This window comes from Euprymna scolopes, chromosome 37 (genome assembly GCF_053919585.1).
Source record: "Euprymna scolopes isolate OS-2025 chromosome 37, ASM5391958v1, whole genome shotgun sequence".
In the NCBI taxonomy this organism is placed as follows: Eukaryota; Metazoa; Mollusca; class Cephalopoda; order Sepiida; family Sepiolidae; genus Euprymna; species Euprymna scolopes.
Window position 1 is genome coordinate 5,123,376 of NC_136518.1, and position 15,352 is coordinate 5,138,727.

The 15,352-nt window shown below is 32.4% G+C and overlaps 1 protein-coding gene and 1 pseudogene across 1 annotated transcript in view; both read left to right on the forward strand.

Annotated features, from left to right (window-relative positions):
• The first annotated feature begins 201 nt into the window (after positions 1-201).
• The window catches only part of LOC145261047 (uncharacterized protein C1orf87-like), a 164,131-nt gene continuing 148,980 nt past the window's right edge, over positions 202-15,352 (forward strand). Inside the window, exon 1 of the mRNA XM_080119208.1 lies at positions 202-550. Within this exon, the coding sequence (XP_079975334.1) occupies positions 548-550 (3 nt within the window). The 5' untranslated portion in view covers positions 202-547. The remainder of the gene's footprint in view (positions 551-15,352) is intronic.
• Positions 8,754-8,865, forward strand: LOC145261335 (U2 spliceosomal RNA; annotated as a pseudogene).

Below are 15,352 nucleotides of genomic sequence, written 5' to 3' on the forward strand. Positions count from 1 at the left end.
TAACATTTATCATCTCCTTTGCCGTCATACACCTCAAAACCCTAACTCTAACCCCAACACTCCCATCCTATGCTAATTTCTACACGACAGTGTCCGGTCTTTTAGTTGTCAGGAAGTGTTAACTTCGAAATTTTAAAATCTGTTCTCTCTCTCTCTCTCTCTCTCTCTCTCTCTCTCCACGGTATATGGAGAGGGTGTAGGGGGGGGGACATGTCTGGACACGTTCGCCGGGTTCGGTTTCTCTTGCGGGTGACACAACAACTGCCAGTGACGAAATAACACAGTAAACAAAACGAAACAAAACATCAACAATGTCCCCTAGTTGACTACAAACTTAATAAAATAAATAAATAAATAAATAAAATAAAAATACGCACCCTTTGACAAAATGATTCTAACGCGGCAGCAACCTTGTTCAAGATCTTGAAGAACACAAGACAAAGAAACGCAGTATCGAGAAAAATGGAATCGACTAAATTCTAAAACCAAACCAAAAACCAATAAAAAAAAAAAAAGAAAAGGAAGGAAAAAATTAGATTCTTGCAAGATGGTAAGTCAGAATCTTTATCATTCCATTTTTGGTGCTTCTGCATTTACCAAGCCGTAATTTCCATGAAGTGGGCACGGGCTCGCTCAACAGCTGACGGAAATAACTGGAAAACCTCGGCCGAGCGTTCCTCAATATTTAACGAACACGCTGTCTGTTTTTAGCTAATACGAATCTATGAAGGTTACTTTCTTTTCTTTTTTCATAAATTGGAAGACATTAAAAAAAAAAAGTAAGTTTAATCGCGTAAGTTAAGGTTAGGGTTAAGGTTAGGGTCAAGGATAGGAAAATACATGTTTGTAATTTTGTTTATTGTATTTTCACGTTTAACTTGTTTATCGTATAATTTTTTTCATAGCGGTTGAACGTTTGGTGATCGGTCGCTTCCGGTTATTCCAGTAAGCGGCCGAGCACACCCGAGCACACCCGAGCACACCCGCGAGCACACCCGAGAAACTTTGTGGAAACCGAGGGCCAGTAAATGTAGAAGTAACCAATTTTTGTTTGTTTGTTTGTTTGTTTGTTTGTTTGTTTTGCTTATATGGGATCATCGGCATCGTATCGTATTAATCCAAAGATTCTACTGTTGGCATTTGTTTCCCCGATATTTTTCTAGTCAGAATTCTTTCTAGAAATACATCGGGTATTTACTGGAGAGAGCACGTGAAGATTGCGAACATCCTAAGTGAAAGTGATTTTTGTGGAACGAATTGGATTCGAACTTGAAACACCCAAGTTGTCAGTTCGTGCCGTTAATCACTAAACCACCGTCATTTCCATGTTAGATCATCGAAGTTAAGCAACGTTCAGCTTGGTCAATAATAAATAGGTGATCACTTGGGAATACCAGGCGCTGTATGTAGGAGGATGTTGGCATCAAGAACGACAAAAACCTAACGTCGTCATGTCGCTTGTTTCTGAATTTTTTAGATGGGGATTGATTATTCGGATTATTTGGATTCTTTGGACTACTGTTTTCACCTTGAGATTCTAACAGCCAGAGTTAAGTGCATGATTCTTACCTACTAGAGAGCTTTGGTTAAGTGTGTCATGCCTACAGTCAAGCATGGTGATGAGAATGTCATGGTCTTGGGCTGCATGAGTGTTGCAGGTATTTGAGAGTTACATTTTATTGAGGGAAACATGAACTCCAACATGTACTGTCAAAGACTGCAGCAGAGCATGATCCCCTCCCTCCAGAAACTGGGTCGCAGAGCAGCGTTCCAGCATGACAATGACCCAAAAAACACACATCCAAGACAACCACTGCTTTACTGAAGAGGCTGAGGTTAAAGGTGATGGACTGGCCAAGCATGTCTCGAGACTTGAACCTTATAGAACATCTTTGGGGCATCCTTAAGCAGAAGGTGGATGTGCGCAAAGTTTCAAATATCTGCCAGTTCTGCGACGTCATAATTGAAGAGTGGAAAAGAATTCCAGTGGCTACATGTGAAGCTCTGGTAAACACCATGCCCAGGAGAGTAAAGGCAGTTTTGGATAATGACGGTGGCCACACCAAATATTGAGAGTTGACATGTTCTGTGTTAATATTGACAACTTTTCGTAAAGGGTGTACTCACTTTTGTTGCCAGGGATTTAACTTTTAATGGCTATATCTTGAGGGGAAAATAAATTAACTCTGTTATATATGCTGCAAACAGACTACTTTTCATTGTGTCAAAAAATTAATTTTTTCAGTGCTGTCCTAAGAAATATATTTAAATATTTGAAGAAATGTGAGGAGTGTACTCACTTTTGTGATACACAGTATATATATATATATATATATATATATATATATATATATATATATATTTATTTTACTCACGTTCACCCCTAACAAGACATATCGCCACTTAGATGTAAAGGACTACTATTTGGCAACATACCTAGGAAAAATTAATAAGATGTTGGTTGGTTGGTTGGTTGGTTGGTTTTTGTTTTACGGCATATCAACCCTGTTCGGGTTATTTAATGCCGAATCCAAAGATTTTGAAGAAAAATTTTTTTAATAGAATATATTTGTTGTTTTCACGTCGGTTTCTATTTAACCCATAGTTGGGACCCTAACAGGTACTACCACTCCGGGTCAGAGTGGACCTGGGAGCAATGGTAATTAAAGGGTGGCTCCACACTCCCCAAAGCCCACAAGCTGGGGCCTCACCACTGAATATACTTTAAGGTCATATCCAGGACCCCCATTGAGGGACTTTTACCCTCTGCAGGGGGGCAGTCGGTGTATTCTAATGCCCCACCGACAGGGCCGAAGATGTTGGTTTACATTCCATTTAAATTTCTGCATATCGGTATAGTAAGGGAAGTAGGTAGCAGGAAGGGAATTCCAAAGTCTAGCTGTTTGAGGGAAGAAACTATTAGAATAGAGAGCTTTCTGGCATTTAGGGACCTCAACAGTGAAGGGGTGAGATTTTGTTGCTAAGCAGGTTTGTCGGGGATGTGTACATCGAGGGGGCACAAGTTCAACGAGTTCATCAGAGCATATTCCATTAAAATACTCCCAAACCGGATGGAAAATTCAGTGTCGGAATGTGTTAATAAAAAAAACGTCCAACAAAATCGAAGCATTGTATTATTTTTTATTTATTTATTTTTTTTTTTTTACACAGTGATCACCACTTATCAAGGCCCGGAAGCCACTCAGGGATAAGGGTTATTGCAAGTACATTAATCGAGAACTCATGTTCTCACATATTTTTACGTAACAAATGTTGTTAGTACGTTTCTAAATTTTTTAGATTAGGATTAGTTATTCACATTCTTGGAGTCTGCAAGGACCCATAGAGCAGTGGTTAAAGTTCTGGTAATAATTCAGTTAGAGTGTGATATTCTCCTGAAGGTTGAAGGTTCAATCCTCAATGTGGGCAACTGAAAAATACAATTGCAAACTACTTAAGAACTCTATCCATCATGGTTGACAGAACAAGAGCATGCTACCCCCGTGAATTAAATAAATTTTTTTTTTTTTTACAAAGGAGTCACCACTTATCAAGGCCTGGAGGCCACTTGAGGATAAGGGTTACTGGGTATACATTAGTCAATGGGATTATAGCTAAGTAATCATATGTAGTCGAAAATTTTGTAAATTGGATTACTTAAGGGGATAGTTCATCAAGAATTTGTTTACATTGGACTTGAAGACAATCAGAGTGTAGTCAGCTGGAAAGCAGGCAAACGGAAGAGAGTTCCACAGGTGTGCAGTTCTAAGAAAGAAGCTTTGTTCATGGAATACACGTTTAGGTTTAGGCAGAGATAAAGGGCAGGGGAAAAAATCTTGGATATTATTCTCACAACAGCATTTCAGCTTATGTAACATCTGACCATTATGAGGTGTGTCTAGTTGTACCGAGGATTCTGTATGGAATTCTGAAACGCCGTGAGAATAACACTCAAGATGAGGACAGTAGTCCGAATAATACAAATCATCAATCTTTATCTCAAATGTTCAGAAACAAATTCGCTGTCGGGGATGAAGAAATACAATGGGGGAAAGTGTTTTTATGTTCCGTTCAAAATTCTGTGCAGATTTTGGAGTTCGACAAGAAGATTCCCAAGTTCGACAAAATTCACCTGAAGAAGGTCGGAGATTATATTGACCGAAACCTTTTGAAAATAGCACTCAAGATATGAATGTTGCTAGTCTCAGTCTTTTTTTATAAATACTATTATGGCAGGGATGACCAGAGGACGCACCAGACTTTCACAAAAAACACACGTCTAGCCAAAACTACTATCAACAATTTCCCACACTCTTTATCTGTGCTTAAACCCAAGCGTAGATTCCATGATTCAGCTTCTTTCTTAGAACTGCACGTCTGTGGAATTGTCTTCCGTTTGCTTGCTTTTCAGCTGATTACAATTTGATTGTCTTCAAGTCCAATGTAAACAAGTTCTTGATGAACCATCCTCCTAAGTAATCCAATTTACAAAATTTCCACTATTATGTTTACTACGCTATAATCACAATGACTGATGTATACGCATTAACCCGTATCCTCGAGTGGCCTCTGGGCTTTGATAAGTGGTGACTTTTATGTAAAAAAAACATAAATAAATAAAACCCTGGCTTTTCACTGTTAGATGGGTAGTTTTATTGCTGCTGTTTGTTTGTTTGTTTGTTTGTTTGTTGATCTTCATCCATGATGATGATTTTGTTGGCATTCGTTTCTCTGATATCTTTCTGTTAAGAATTCTTTCTAGAAGGATATTGGCAACTTATAAGAGAAACCATGCCAACATTCCTAAATGAAAGTATTTCTGTGAAACAATTTTTTTTTTTTTTTTTACTGTTATTTCAACCCAAACAGGGCACAGAGCCACTTAGTCGTGAAGAGACTACTATTTAGGGAGTTGGGCAGCGAGATGTCTGTTCACATTACACTTGAGTTTCTGCATGTCAGTACAGTCAGGGAAGGAGGGGTCCGGGAGAGAATTCCAAAGTGCAGCAATCTGAGGGAAAAAGCTATTCAAGTAGAAGACTTTATGGCATCCAGGGATCTTTACAGTGTAGGGGTGGGATTTTGCTGCTTATTTGGTTTGTCAAGGGTATTGTCGTTAAAGGGGTATTAGTGCTTTGGGTTCATCAGAGCACTTGCGATTGAAATAATTGTACGTAAAACAGGCACAAAGACGCAACGTTTTGGTGATGGGACAGAGGTTGGGGTTTAGTTGATAGTTATCAGTCCACATCATTAACCATTGAGCCACCATCATCTCCCTACTACTACTACTACTACTGCTGCTGCTGCTGCTGCTGCTGCTGCTGGAACAGGTATTTCACAATAACTCCCCATTGAATGGAGGTACGAGGTGCCTTCAAAAAGTTTCCCTACTTTTTTCGTATGAGCACTTTTATTGATAATAAACACATGAAACTCTAGTTACTTTCAAAGTAATCTCCTCCGGCTGCAATGCGCGTGTTGTACCATTCCAACAACTTCTGGAAGACCCCATGGAAGTCCTCTTGTGTGAGCGTGTCAATGATCCTCATCACAGCCTCTTTCATCTCCTCAATTGTCTCATAACGACAGCCTCTAAGGTCTTCCTTGAGCTTAGGGAATAACAAAAAGTCACAGGGAGCAAGGTCTAGACTATAGGGAGGGTGAGGAACTGACTTGGTCAAACAGTCTATGAACTTCTCTGAGCACCTTTGGGGCAAACTTTGCGCGAATCTTCCACATCTTCAGTTTCTTACGAATAATTGTATGTACAGTTCCCACACTGAGATCAAACTGCGCACTTATTGTTTCTGTAGACACACGACGGTCCTTATTTATGAAATTCTTTATTTGGTCAATCAACTCTGGTGTTCTGACTTCTTTACTCCTCCCACACCATCACTTGTAGACTCCCTCCTTTCCTTGAATCTCTTATGCCACTTAAAAACTAATGTTTGATTCACGTAAGATGGTCCAAAAGCAGTCTGAAGCATTCCATACATTTCTGTGGCATTTTTTCCAAGTTTAAAACAGAATTTTATTGCATATCGTTCTTCTAAATTGTCCTCACATCCAGATTGCATTTTTTTAAAATTCACCAGCTTTAGTAGGGTGTATTCCAATTCCTGTTATAGCTGTTCTTTGAATCATAAAAATTGGTCAGTCATCTCATAAGATGTATAGCAATAACTTACTGAATTTTCAAGAGTCTACGACAATTTTAAATGTCTACTCGAAATAAAATCTACTCAAATCTACATATCATTATCACGTGTCCAAAACTCCAACGCTGACGTAAGCCTAAATCTAGTTATTTCATTTACATAAACTAAAATTCCCTCAGAACTTTGTTTACCTTTATTTTCCAAGTTAACATTTCTTTGCAGTCTTTTATTATTTCAACTGCCACATTTATTTAATCTAATTGTTTTTATTTTTCTTATCATAATAATTGATCCACCGACCTGCCGTCACTCAGATCAATTAATAACAATAATGTTTTGACCCTTGCTATTGCCTGCCATAGTTAACACGGATACTACACTGTGATTGCAGCCAAAGGGTCAGAATATTACAAAGCGAGTCGGAGTTATTTCTTATTCTTTGTCTTGATGTGACCTTTCCGGGTCACCTGCAACAGATGTGGGCCTCAGCGATCCCTAATGGGGATTTTCTTGTTACATATGCGTTGTGCTCGTTTTTCACAGGGAATTCTTCGCAGGATCTCTCAGTGCAGCAGGATTTTGTTAATCAGTTTGGTCGGTATCGATTTCACCTTTGGATTGATATGCCACTGTCATGCTGGAAGTGAATAGATTTTCATGCACACAAAATAAAGACACTCAGATATCTCTATTCTACTTGCTTAATTCAAGTTAGATATACAAAATATGATACACACTTATATACAATCGTTCAGTTGTTGATTTTTAACAAACACTGTTGAGTTCCAATTAGATTAGATTTTGCGGTGGTGATGGACGGGAAGAGAGGGTGGCAATGGCGATTCGATTAGGATTAGGTTTGCTCAGAACTCAGCTCCAACTGGCTATTTTGGCATGGGGATTCGCTTATGTACGGAGGTACCGCGGTAGGGTAGGTTGCTCCCTAAACCAATCACCACTGGTTACGTCATGTCAGGGGAATCCCTGTGTCTGTGTGTGTGTCTACAGTCTGCCGATTTCTCTGGCCCCCAAAAAGTTAAGCTCATAACCTCGATTTCCGTTACCTATTCTCAAGGTGACATAAGTTGCCAGTTTTCCACCAAACAATAAAATTTATATGTCGGTTTCATATAAATAATAAAATTCATAACTTAATTCTTCCTTTCAGCAGGGTCGACCGCCGCTGCCCGGACATACAATAATACTTAGCAAGTAACACAAGCATTCTCCAGAGTTTCAAGAGTCTCACCCTCTCCCAAATGGGGAGGTCTACTGCTCCTTGGGATGGTCACGTCACATTGGTCTTCTTTGCGACTGAAACTGGATACAGCATGTGTTGGTTCACGAACAACGTTACAAAGAGAGAGAGAGAGAGAGAGAGAGTCACAAAAGCGAGAGTGATAAAACGGTATAAAGTTGAGTTCCTATTTACTTGTCTCCTCAGGAGAGCAGAGTTAGGTACAAGGTCATTTTTTTACATGATAGTGTCTTCGACTGTGACCTGTTGAATCTCATACCTATCGTTTTCTTTGTTATTTTATTTTATTTATTTGCATCGCCATTTTCACTTCTTTTCCGGTAAAACGATCACAAAAGGAAACGTTCGCTGCATTTTCTTGAACTTGGATAATTTTATACTGAACTTGGGAACCTATACAGAATTTTGAACTCTCCATGCCATCCTATGCCTACTGTTGAATTAGTAATGGGTTAGTGAGAAGATCGAGAGAAGAGAGACACACACGTGTGAACGAAACAAAAGCTTTATCAACACTGAGAAAGAGTAGTAGTTTTTGCTACTACAATATACCATGTGATTGTGTGATGGGAGGTTGTAGGCAATGGTGATGGTAGGAGTAATCCCAGTCAAGGGGAAATAACTCGTGTTACTTGATGTATATAATACCTACAATATTTGATTTTTTGACAGCTTATATTCTGTCTCAAATTTATTAGTTGCAATCAACTTATTTGTAAGTTTCATAAAACTTTGATATATATACGAAAAATGAAATCTATGTGTGTTTTTATTTTTTTGCGCTTTTAACTTTACCCGAATTTCACGTTAAATTCATTCACTGTTTTCTACTTCTTTTTTTTAACAGTTAACAAGTTTAAATGTCCGTTATAGACAAAAAGTGAGATCTTTTTTTTCTCTTTATTGCTGAAATCATCGTTTCTCTTTGTCGCCGTTTTTAGCTGCATGCAAGCGACTCTATAAGTCACTCCGTCGGTCGGTCGGTCGGTCGGTCGGGCTGTCGATCTGTCCGTAACATTTTTGTGCTTGGCCTTTTTGGTTAAAATAAAAGGTCTGTTGTTAATAGATGCTGTTCTTAGCTTTTAAAGCTTTTCTTTGCCTTTTGGCAAGGATCAAGGTGTAGTATCTGTTCCGGCAGATACTGCGAGCAAAGACTATATGTGGGGGCAACCCTTCATATAAGACCTTGGTCAATGTAGGGACAGCCCTTCATACCAATTGTCACTATCCAGCTTCCCTACTCCTCGGTGAGTTGGTCCCCATTTTCCCTTCACTCCTCACGTTAAAAATCGGCCTGGAGCCTAATTTGCTCGGTGGGGGAGCAAATAAATACCCTTTTCTTGGCCTTTTGGCCAAGATCAAAGTGTAGTATCTGTTCTTACTACATGCTGTACTTATGTCTGTAACTTTCTGTATTAATTTAATGTAAAATGATCACCCACTTTACAACCAGTCAGTTTCAAAGCCATTCAAGTCATTCTCCAGATCGTTCAAGTTGTTTTTGAAGGATTCCAGTTATTTTTTAAGCATTCAAGTCATTCTTAAGGTCATTCAATTTATCCTTAATTTCATTAAAGTCATTCTAAGTCATTTACTTTTTATTTATTTAAGTCATTTCAGTCAATTTTTCGGTCATTTTAGTTTATCTTTAAGAATATCATGTCAATCCTACATCCACGCATTCATTCATTACAGAAGAGCAAGCAACTAATGGCTTTCGGCCTTGTTTTAACTTCTTTTCATGTAGAAAGATCACAAAAGGAAACGTTCGCTGCATTTTTAAGAACTTGGAAATTTTTATGCTGAACTTGTGAATTTGATACAGAAATTTTGAACTCCCCATACCATCCTATATCTACCACATTTGATCTTTTGACGGATTACGTTCTGTCTCAAATTTATTACTTGCAATAACCCGTATTGAAGTTGCGTAAAACTTTGACATATTCGAATCGATAAAATCTTGACAAGCACTTTCATCTTTAATCTTTGTGTAGTCATTGATAGAATGTTATTTATAAGTGCCTTTTGTGTTCTATTCTTTTCATGTTTAATTTGTTCAGTCTTTTCTGTTCTTCTTTTTATTTTAACAGTCAGCGATAAGCTAAAATGTCCGTTGTAGATATAAAATGTGAATTGCTCTTTTTCCTTCTTTTCTCTTTATTACTGATCGACTTTGCCGTCACTGTTTTTCGCTTCTTTTCATGCAGAAAGATGGCGCAAGGGAGACGGTGGCTGAGTTTCTTCAAGGTTTTATTGAAGATTAGCGGGAAAGCGCTCATTCTTGTCCGGTCGTAAAGTACGCTTAAATATATTTTAACACGTGCAGATTTTGTACTTATTATTACAAAGACAATTCTCTATCTCTCTCTCTCTCTCTCTCTATATATATATATATATATATATATATATATACACTGTTAAAAAGTTAAAAACACAACGAAGACGTTTCTTCAAGATTTCATTGAAGACTAGTGGAGGGGGGCACGCCCGACCTTGCCCGGCCGTAAAGTACGCTTAAATATATTTTAATTGATGCAGAGTTTCATATTTATTATTACAGTCAATTCTATATGGAATATTATATATATATATATATATATATATATATATATATATATATATATATATATATATATATATATATATAATTATTTCACAACCGAACCAACGTCGCAGCCCACAGGAGCCAAGAAAGCCAACAAACCGGAAGTCAAAGACTCGAGTTTCGTCCTCATCCGAGCTCAGGATTTGAAACCCGAGCATGCTAGGCGAGCACTCTACCGACTGAGCAAACACGCCACACACACATAAATGTCTATTAACTTACACAGATCAAGCAACCCGCGGCACAGATCCGATAGTGAAAAGAACCTACCTCATACTGAACAAGGGACGAGGTATCAAACCAGCTTTAACGCAAGCCGACGTCTCACCAGTAGAAATTTTATATACTCGAAAGGACTATGTAACCCCAACAAGCTAACATTACGAGTAATTAATAGAATGTTCAGAAAGTGTGAGAGAATATATAATTATTTTCCACAGTCGACGTTGGATCTGAATTACCTACATGCTAGAATCTGTTGATCATTGTTCATTTTTTTAAATTACCGAAGTTAAGCAAGGTTGAGTCTGGTCAGTACCAGATGGGGGTGACCATATGGGAATATCAGGCGCTGTATGTAGGAGGACGTCGACGCCTCTTTGCCAGTCCTGCAAAAAACTAATACCATGATCTCTACTCTGACGGGAATATACATGCGTCTGAGGACTGCTTGGGAATTTAATATTCCCTAGAAACTTCCTTTTTCAGAGCTTATTTCTTATATGATGTCTCACTAAATTGCGTATGTATTAGTTTAGTCTTTAGGTTTAGCGTAACCAATTGTTATTGTCTTATCTGTTTTAAAATGTGTGTGATTATATGAGTCAGCGATGATTTGTTCCCTGCTTAGGACTGGTTGATGTTTTTTTTTTTTTTTTTTTTTTTTTTTAGTGCTAAGATAAAGAGGAAGAAGAAAAAACTAGTCGTGATGTGCCTAGCCCCAACGTACGCAGGGTTCGACCGAAAAAAGTCACTTTGAATAAACTCACATTTTTTGTGAGCTAGACGGAGCTTCTCACATATATGAACAGAAGTTTTAGGGTTCGTTTAATCAAATGCTACATAAAACATATTCGGCATCAAACAAGATGGCAGTATGAATCCCGTAATAATTGTAAGGGAATAAAACATAACTTTTTTTTTTGTTTGTTTTTTTTTTAAGGTGACGCGAAAATATTTTTTTAAATGTACACAAGTTTTACGTATTAAAAAGAAAAAAAAATCTCGATTCAGTGTCCTTTCATCTTACCAACACCCCAAAAGCCGTCAGCGCCATCTATATGTCTAATACACAAACTACAGACATAACCTAATTTAAGAAGAACGGGTGGGTTGGCAAGATATAACAAATTTATTTATTCATACAAACGAGACATGTTGAAATTCCACACATTCATAGACAATACACCTACATTAAAGATATCCCCCCCCTATGACAGGAACATCTCCAATGAAGACCATAAAATCGCCATATATGCTTTAGAGTAGCGCTTCTTCACAGCACAGTATTTATATTTGCCTTCTACCGTTCCCAAAATGATGGAGTAACTATCTTTGAGAATATTGTTTATAGCAATCAAAAAGACCTATTTTCTCTTGTGAATCAATGCCCGCTCGTTTGAGTTGTTCGGCCACACACTGGCCAATCAGCTAAAAGGGTGATCGGTCATCTGGCCATATATCATTATCTAGTACCAGAGCCTTACTTGAGTAACAACGAACTTGGGCACAAGTCCAGTAGAGGGAAGTGGAGTCGGAGGTTATTTAACTACTTTGCTTTTTTTTTTCCAAAACTTTATTAACGCGAAACTCGTTATCAACAAAATACCGCATTCTCTTCGTACTGTTTATTTACTTAAAATACTCCCAAATGCTGCGATTTTTATGTACGATTATCTGTGAAAAATTAATAAAAAGAATGCATATGCAGTAAAAAAAAACCTTTATTTAAAAAAGGTATACAAACTAAAATTTGTTTTTAAAAAAGGTATACCAACTAAAAGTTGTTTTTAAAAATATATATACAAACTAAAATTTGTATTCAAAAAATATATACAAACTAAAATTTGTTTTTAAAAAATATATACAAACTAAAATTTGTATTCAAAAAATATATACAAACTAAAATTTGTTTTTAAAAGATATATACAAACTAAAATTTGTATTCAAAAAATATATACAAACTAAAATTTGTTTTTAAAAAATATATACAAACTAAAATTTGTATTCAAAAAATATATACAAACTAGAATTTGTTTTAAAAAAATATACACAAACTAAAATTTGTATTCAAAAAATATATACAAACTAAAATTTGTATTCAAAAAATATATACAAACTAAAATTTGTTTTTAAAAAATATATACAAACTAAAATTTGCTTTTAAAAAATATATACAAACTAAAATTTGCTTTTAAAAAATATATACAACTAAAATTTGCTTTTAAAAAATATATACAAACTAAAATTTGCTTTTAAAAAATATATACAAACTAAAAGTTGTTTTTAAAAAATATATACAAACTAAAGTTGTTTTTAAAAAATATATACAAACTAAAATTTGTATTTAAAACATATATACAAACTAAAAGTTGTTTTTAAAAAATATATACAAACTAAAATTTGCTTTTAAAAAATATATACCAACTAAAATTTGTTTTTAAAAAATATATACAAACTAAAATTTGCTTTTAAAAAATATATACAAACTAAAATTTGCTTTTAAAAATATATACAAACTAAAATTTGCTTTTAAAAAATATATACAAACTAAAATTTGTTTTTAAAAAATATATACAAACTAAAATTTGTATTCAAAAAATATATACAAACTAAAATTTGTTTTTAAAAAATATATAAAAACTCAAATTTATATTCAAAAAATATATACAAACTAAAAGTTGTTTTTAAAAAATATATACAAACTAAAATTTGTATTCAAAAAATATATACAAACTAAAAGTTGTTTTTAAAAAATATATACAAACTAAAATTTGTATTCCAAAAATATATACAAACTAAAATTTGTATTCAAAAAATATATACAAACTAAAATTTGTTTTTAAAAAAGTTATACAAACTAAAATTTGCTTTTAAAAAATATATACAAACTAAAATTTGCTTTTAAAAAATATATACAAACTAAAATTTGCTTTTAAAAATATATACAAACTAAAATTTGTATTCAAAAAATATATACAAACTAAAAGTTGTTTTTAAAAAATATATACAAACTTAAAATTTGTTTTTAAAAAATATATACAAACTAAAATTTGTATTTAAAAAATATATACAAACTAAAAGTTGTTTTTAAAAAATATATACAAACTAAAAGTTGTTTTTAAAAAATATATACAAACTTAAAATTTGTTTTTAAAAAATATATACAAACTAAAATTTGTATTTAAAAAATATATACTAACTAAAAGTTGTTTTTAAAAAATATATACTAACTAAAATTTGCTTTTAAAAAATATATAAAAACTAAAAGTTGTTTTTAAAAAATATATACAAACTAAAATTAGTTTTTAAAAAATATATACAAACTAAAATTTGTATTTAAAAAATATATACAAACTAAAATTTGTATTTAAAAAATATATACAAACTAAAAGTTATTTTTTAAAAATGTATACAAACTAAAAGTTGTTTTTTAAAAATATATACAAACTAAAAGTTTTTTTAAAAATATATATATAAACTAAAAGTTGTTTTTTAAAAATGTATACAAGCTAAAAGTTGTTTTTAAAAAATATATACAAACTAAAAGTTGTTTTAAAAAATGTATGCAAACTAATTTCTAAAAAATATATACAAACTAAAATTTGTTTTTAAAAAATATATACAAACTAAAAGTTGTTTTTAAAAAATATATATAAACTAAAAGTTGTTTTTTAAAAATGTATACAAACTAAAAGTTGTTTTTAAAAAATATATACAAACTAAAAGTTGTTTTTAAAAATATATATATAGACTAAAAGTTGTTTTTTAAAAATGTATACAAACTAAAAGTTGTTTTTAAAAATATATACAAACTAAAAGTTGTTTTTAAAAATATATATATAAACTAGAACTTGTTTTTAAATATATATATATAAACTAAAATTTGCTTTTTAAAAAATATATACCAACTAAAAGTTATTTTTAAAAAATATATATAAAATAAAAGTTGTTTTTAAAAAATATATACAAACTAAAACTTGCTTTTAAAAAATATATATAAACTAGAACTTGTTTTTAAAAAATATATACAAACTAAAAATATTTTTAAAATATATATATAAACTAAAAGTTGTTTCTAAAAAATAAATACCAACTGACAGTTATTTTTTAAAAATATATAAACTAAAAGTTGTTTTTAAAAATATATACAAACTAAAAGTTGTTTTTAAAATATATATATAAACTAGAACTTGTTTTTAAAAAATGTATGCAAACTAATTTCTAGAAAATATATACAAACTAAAGATTGTTTTTAAAAATATATACAAACTAAAAGTTGTTTTTAAAAATGTATGTAAGCTAAAAGTTGTTTTTAAAAAATATATATGAACTAAAAGTTGTTTTTAAAAAATATATATATAAACTAAAAGTTGTTTTTAAAACTGTATACAAACTAAAATTTGTTTTTAAAAAATATATAAAACTAAAAGTTGTTTTTAAAGAATATATACAAACTAAAAGTTCTTTTTAAAAAATATATAAAACTAAAAGTTGTTTTTAAAAATATATATATAAACTAGAACTTGTTTTTAAAAAAGGTGTACAAACTAATTTCTAAACAATATATACAAACTAAAAGTTGCTTTTAAAAATATATACAAACTAGAAGTCGTTTTTAAAAAATATATACAAACTAAAAGTTGTGTTTAAAAATATATGTAAACTAAAAGTTGTTTTTAAAAATATATATAAACTAAAATTTGTTTTTAAAAAATATATATAAACTAAAGTTGTTTTTAAAAAAATATATGTAAACTAAAAGTTGTTTTTTAAAAATATATTTAAACTAAAAGTTGTTTTTTTTTAAATATATGTAAACTAAAAGTTGTTTTTAAAAAATATATGTAAACTAAAAGTTGTTTTTTAAAAATATATTTAAACTAAAAGTTGTTTTTTAAAAATATATGTAAACTGAAAGTTGTTTTTAAAAAATATATATAAACTAAAGTTGTTTTTAAAAAAATATATGTAAACTAAAAGTTATTTTTAAAAAATATATATAAACTAAAGTTGTTTTTAAAAAAATATATGTAAACTAAAAGTTGTTTTTTAAAAATATATTTAAACTAAAAGTTGTTTTTTAAAAATATATGTAAACTA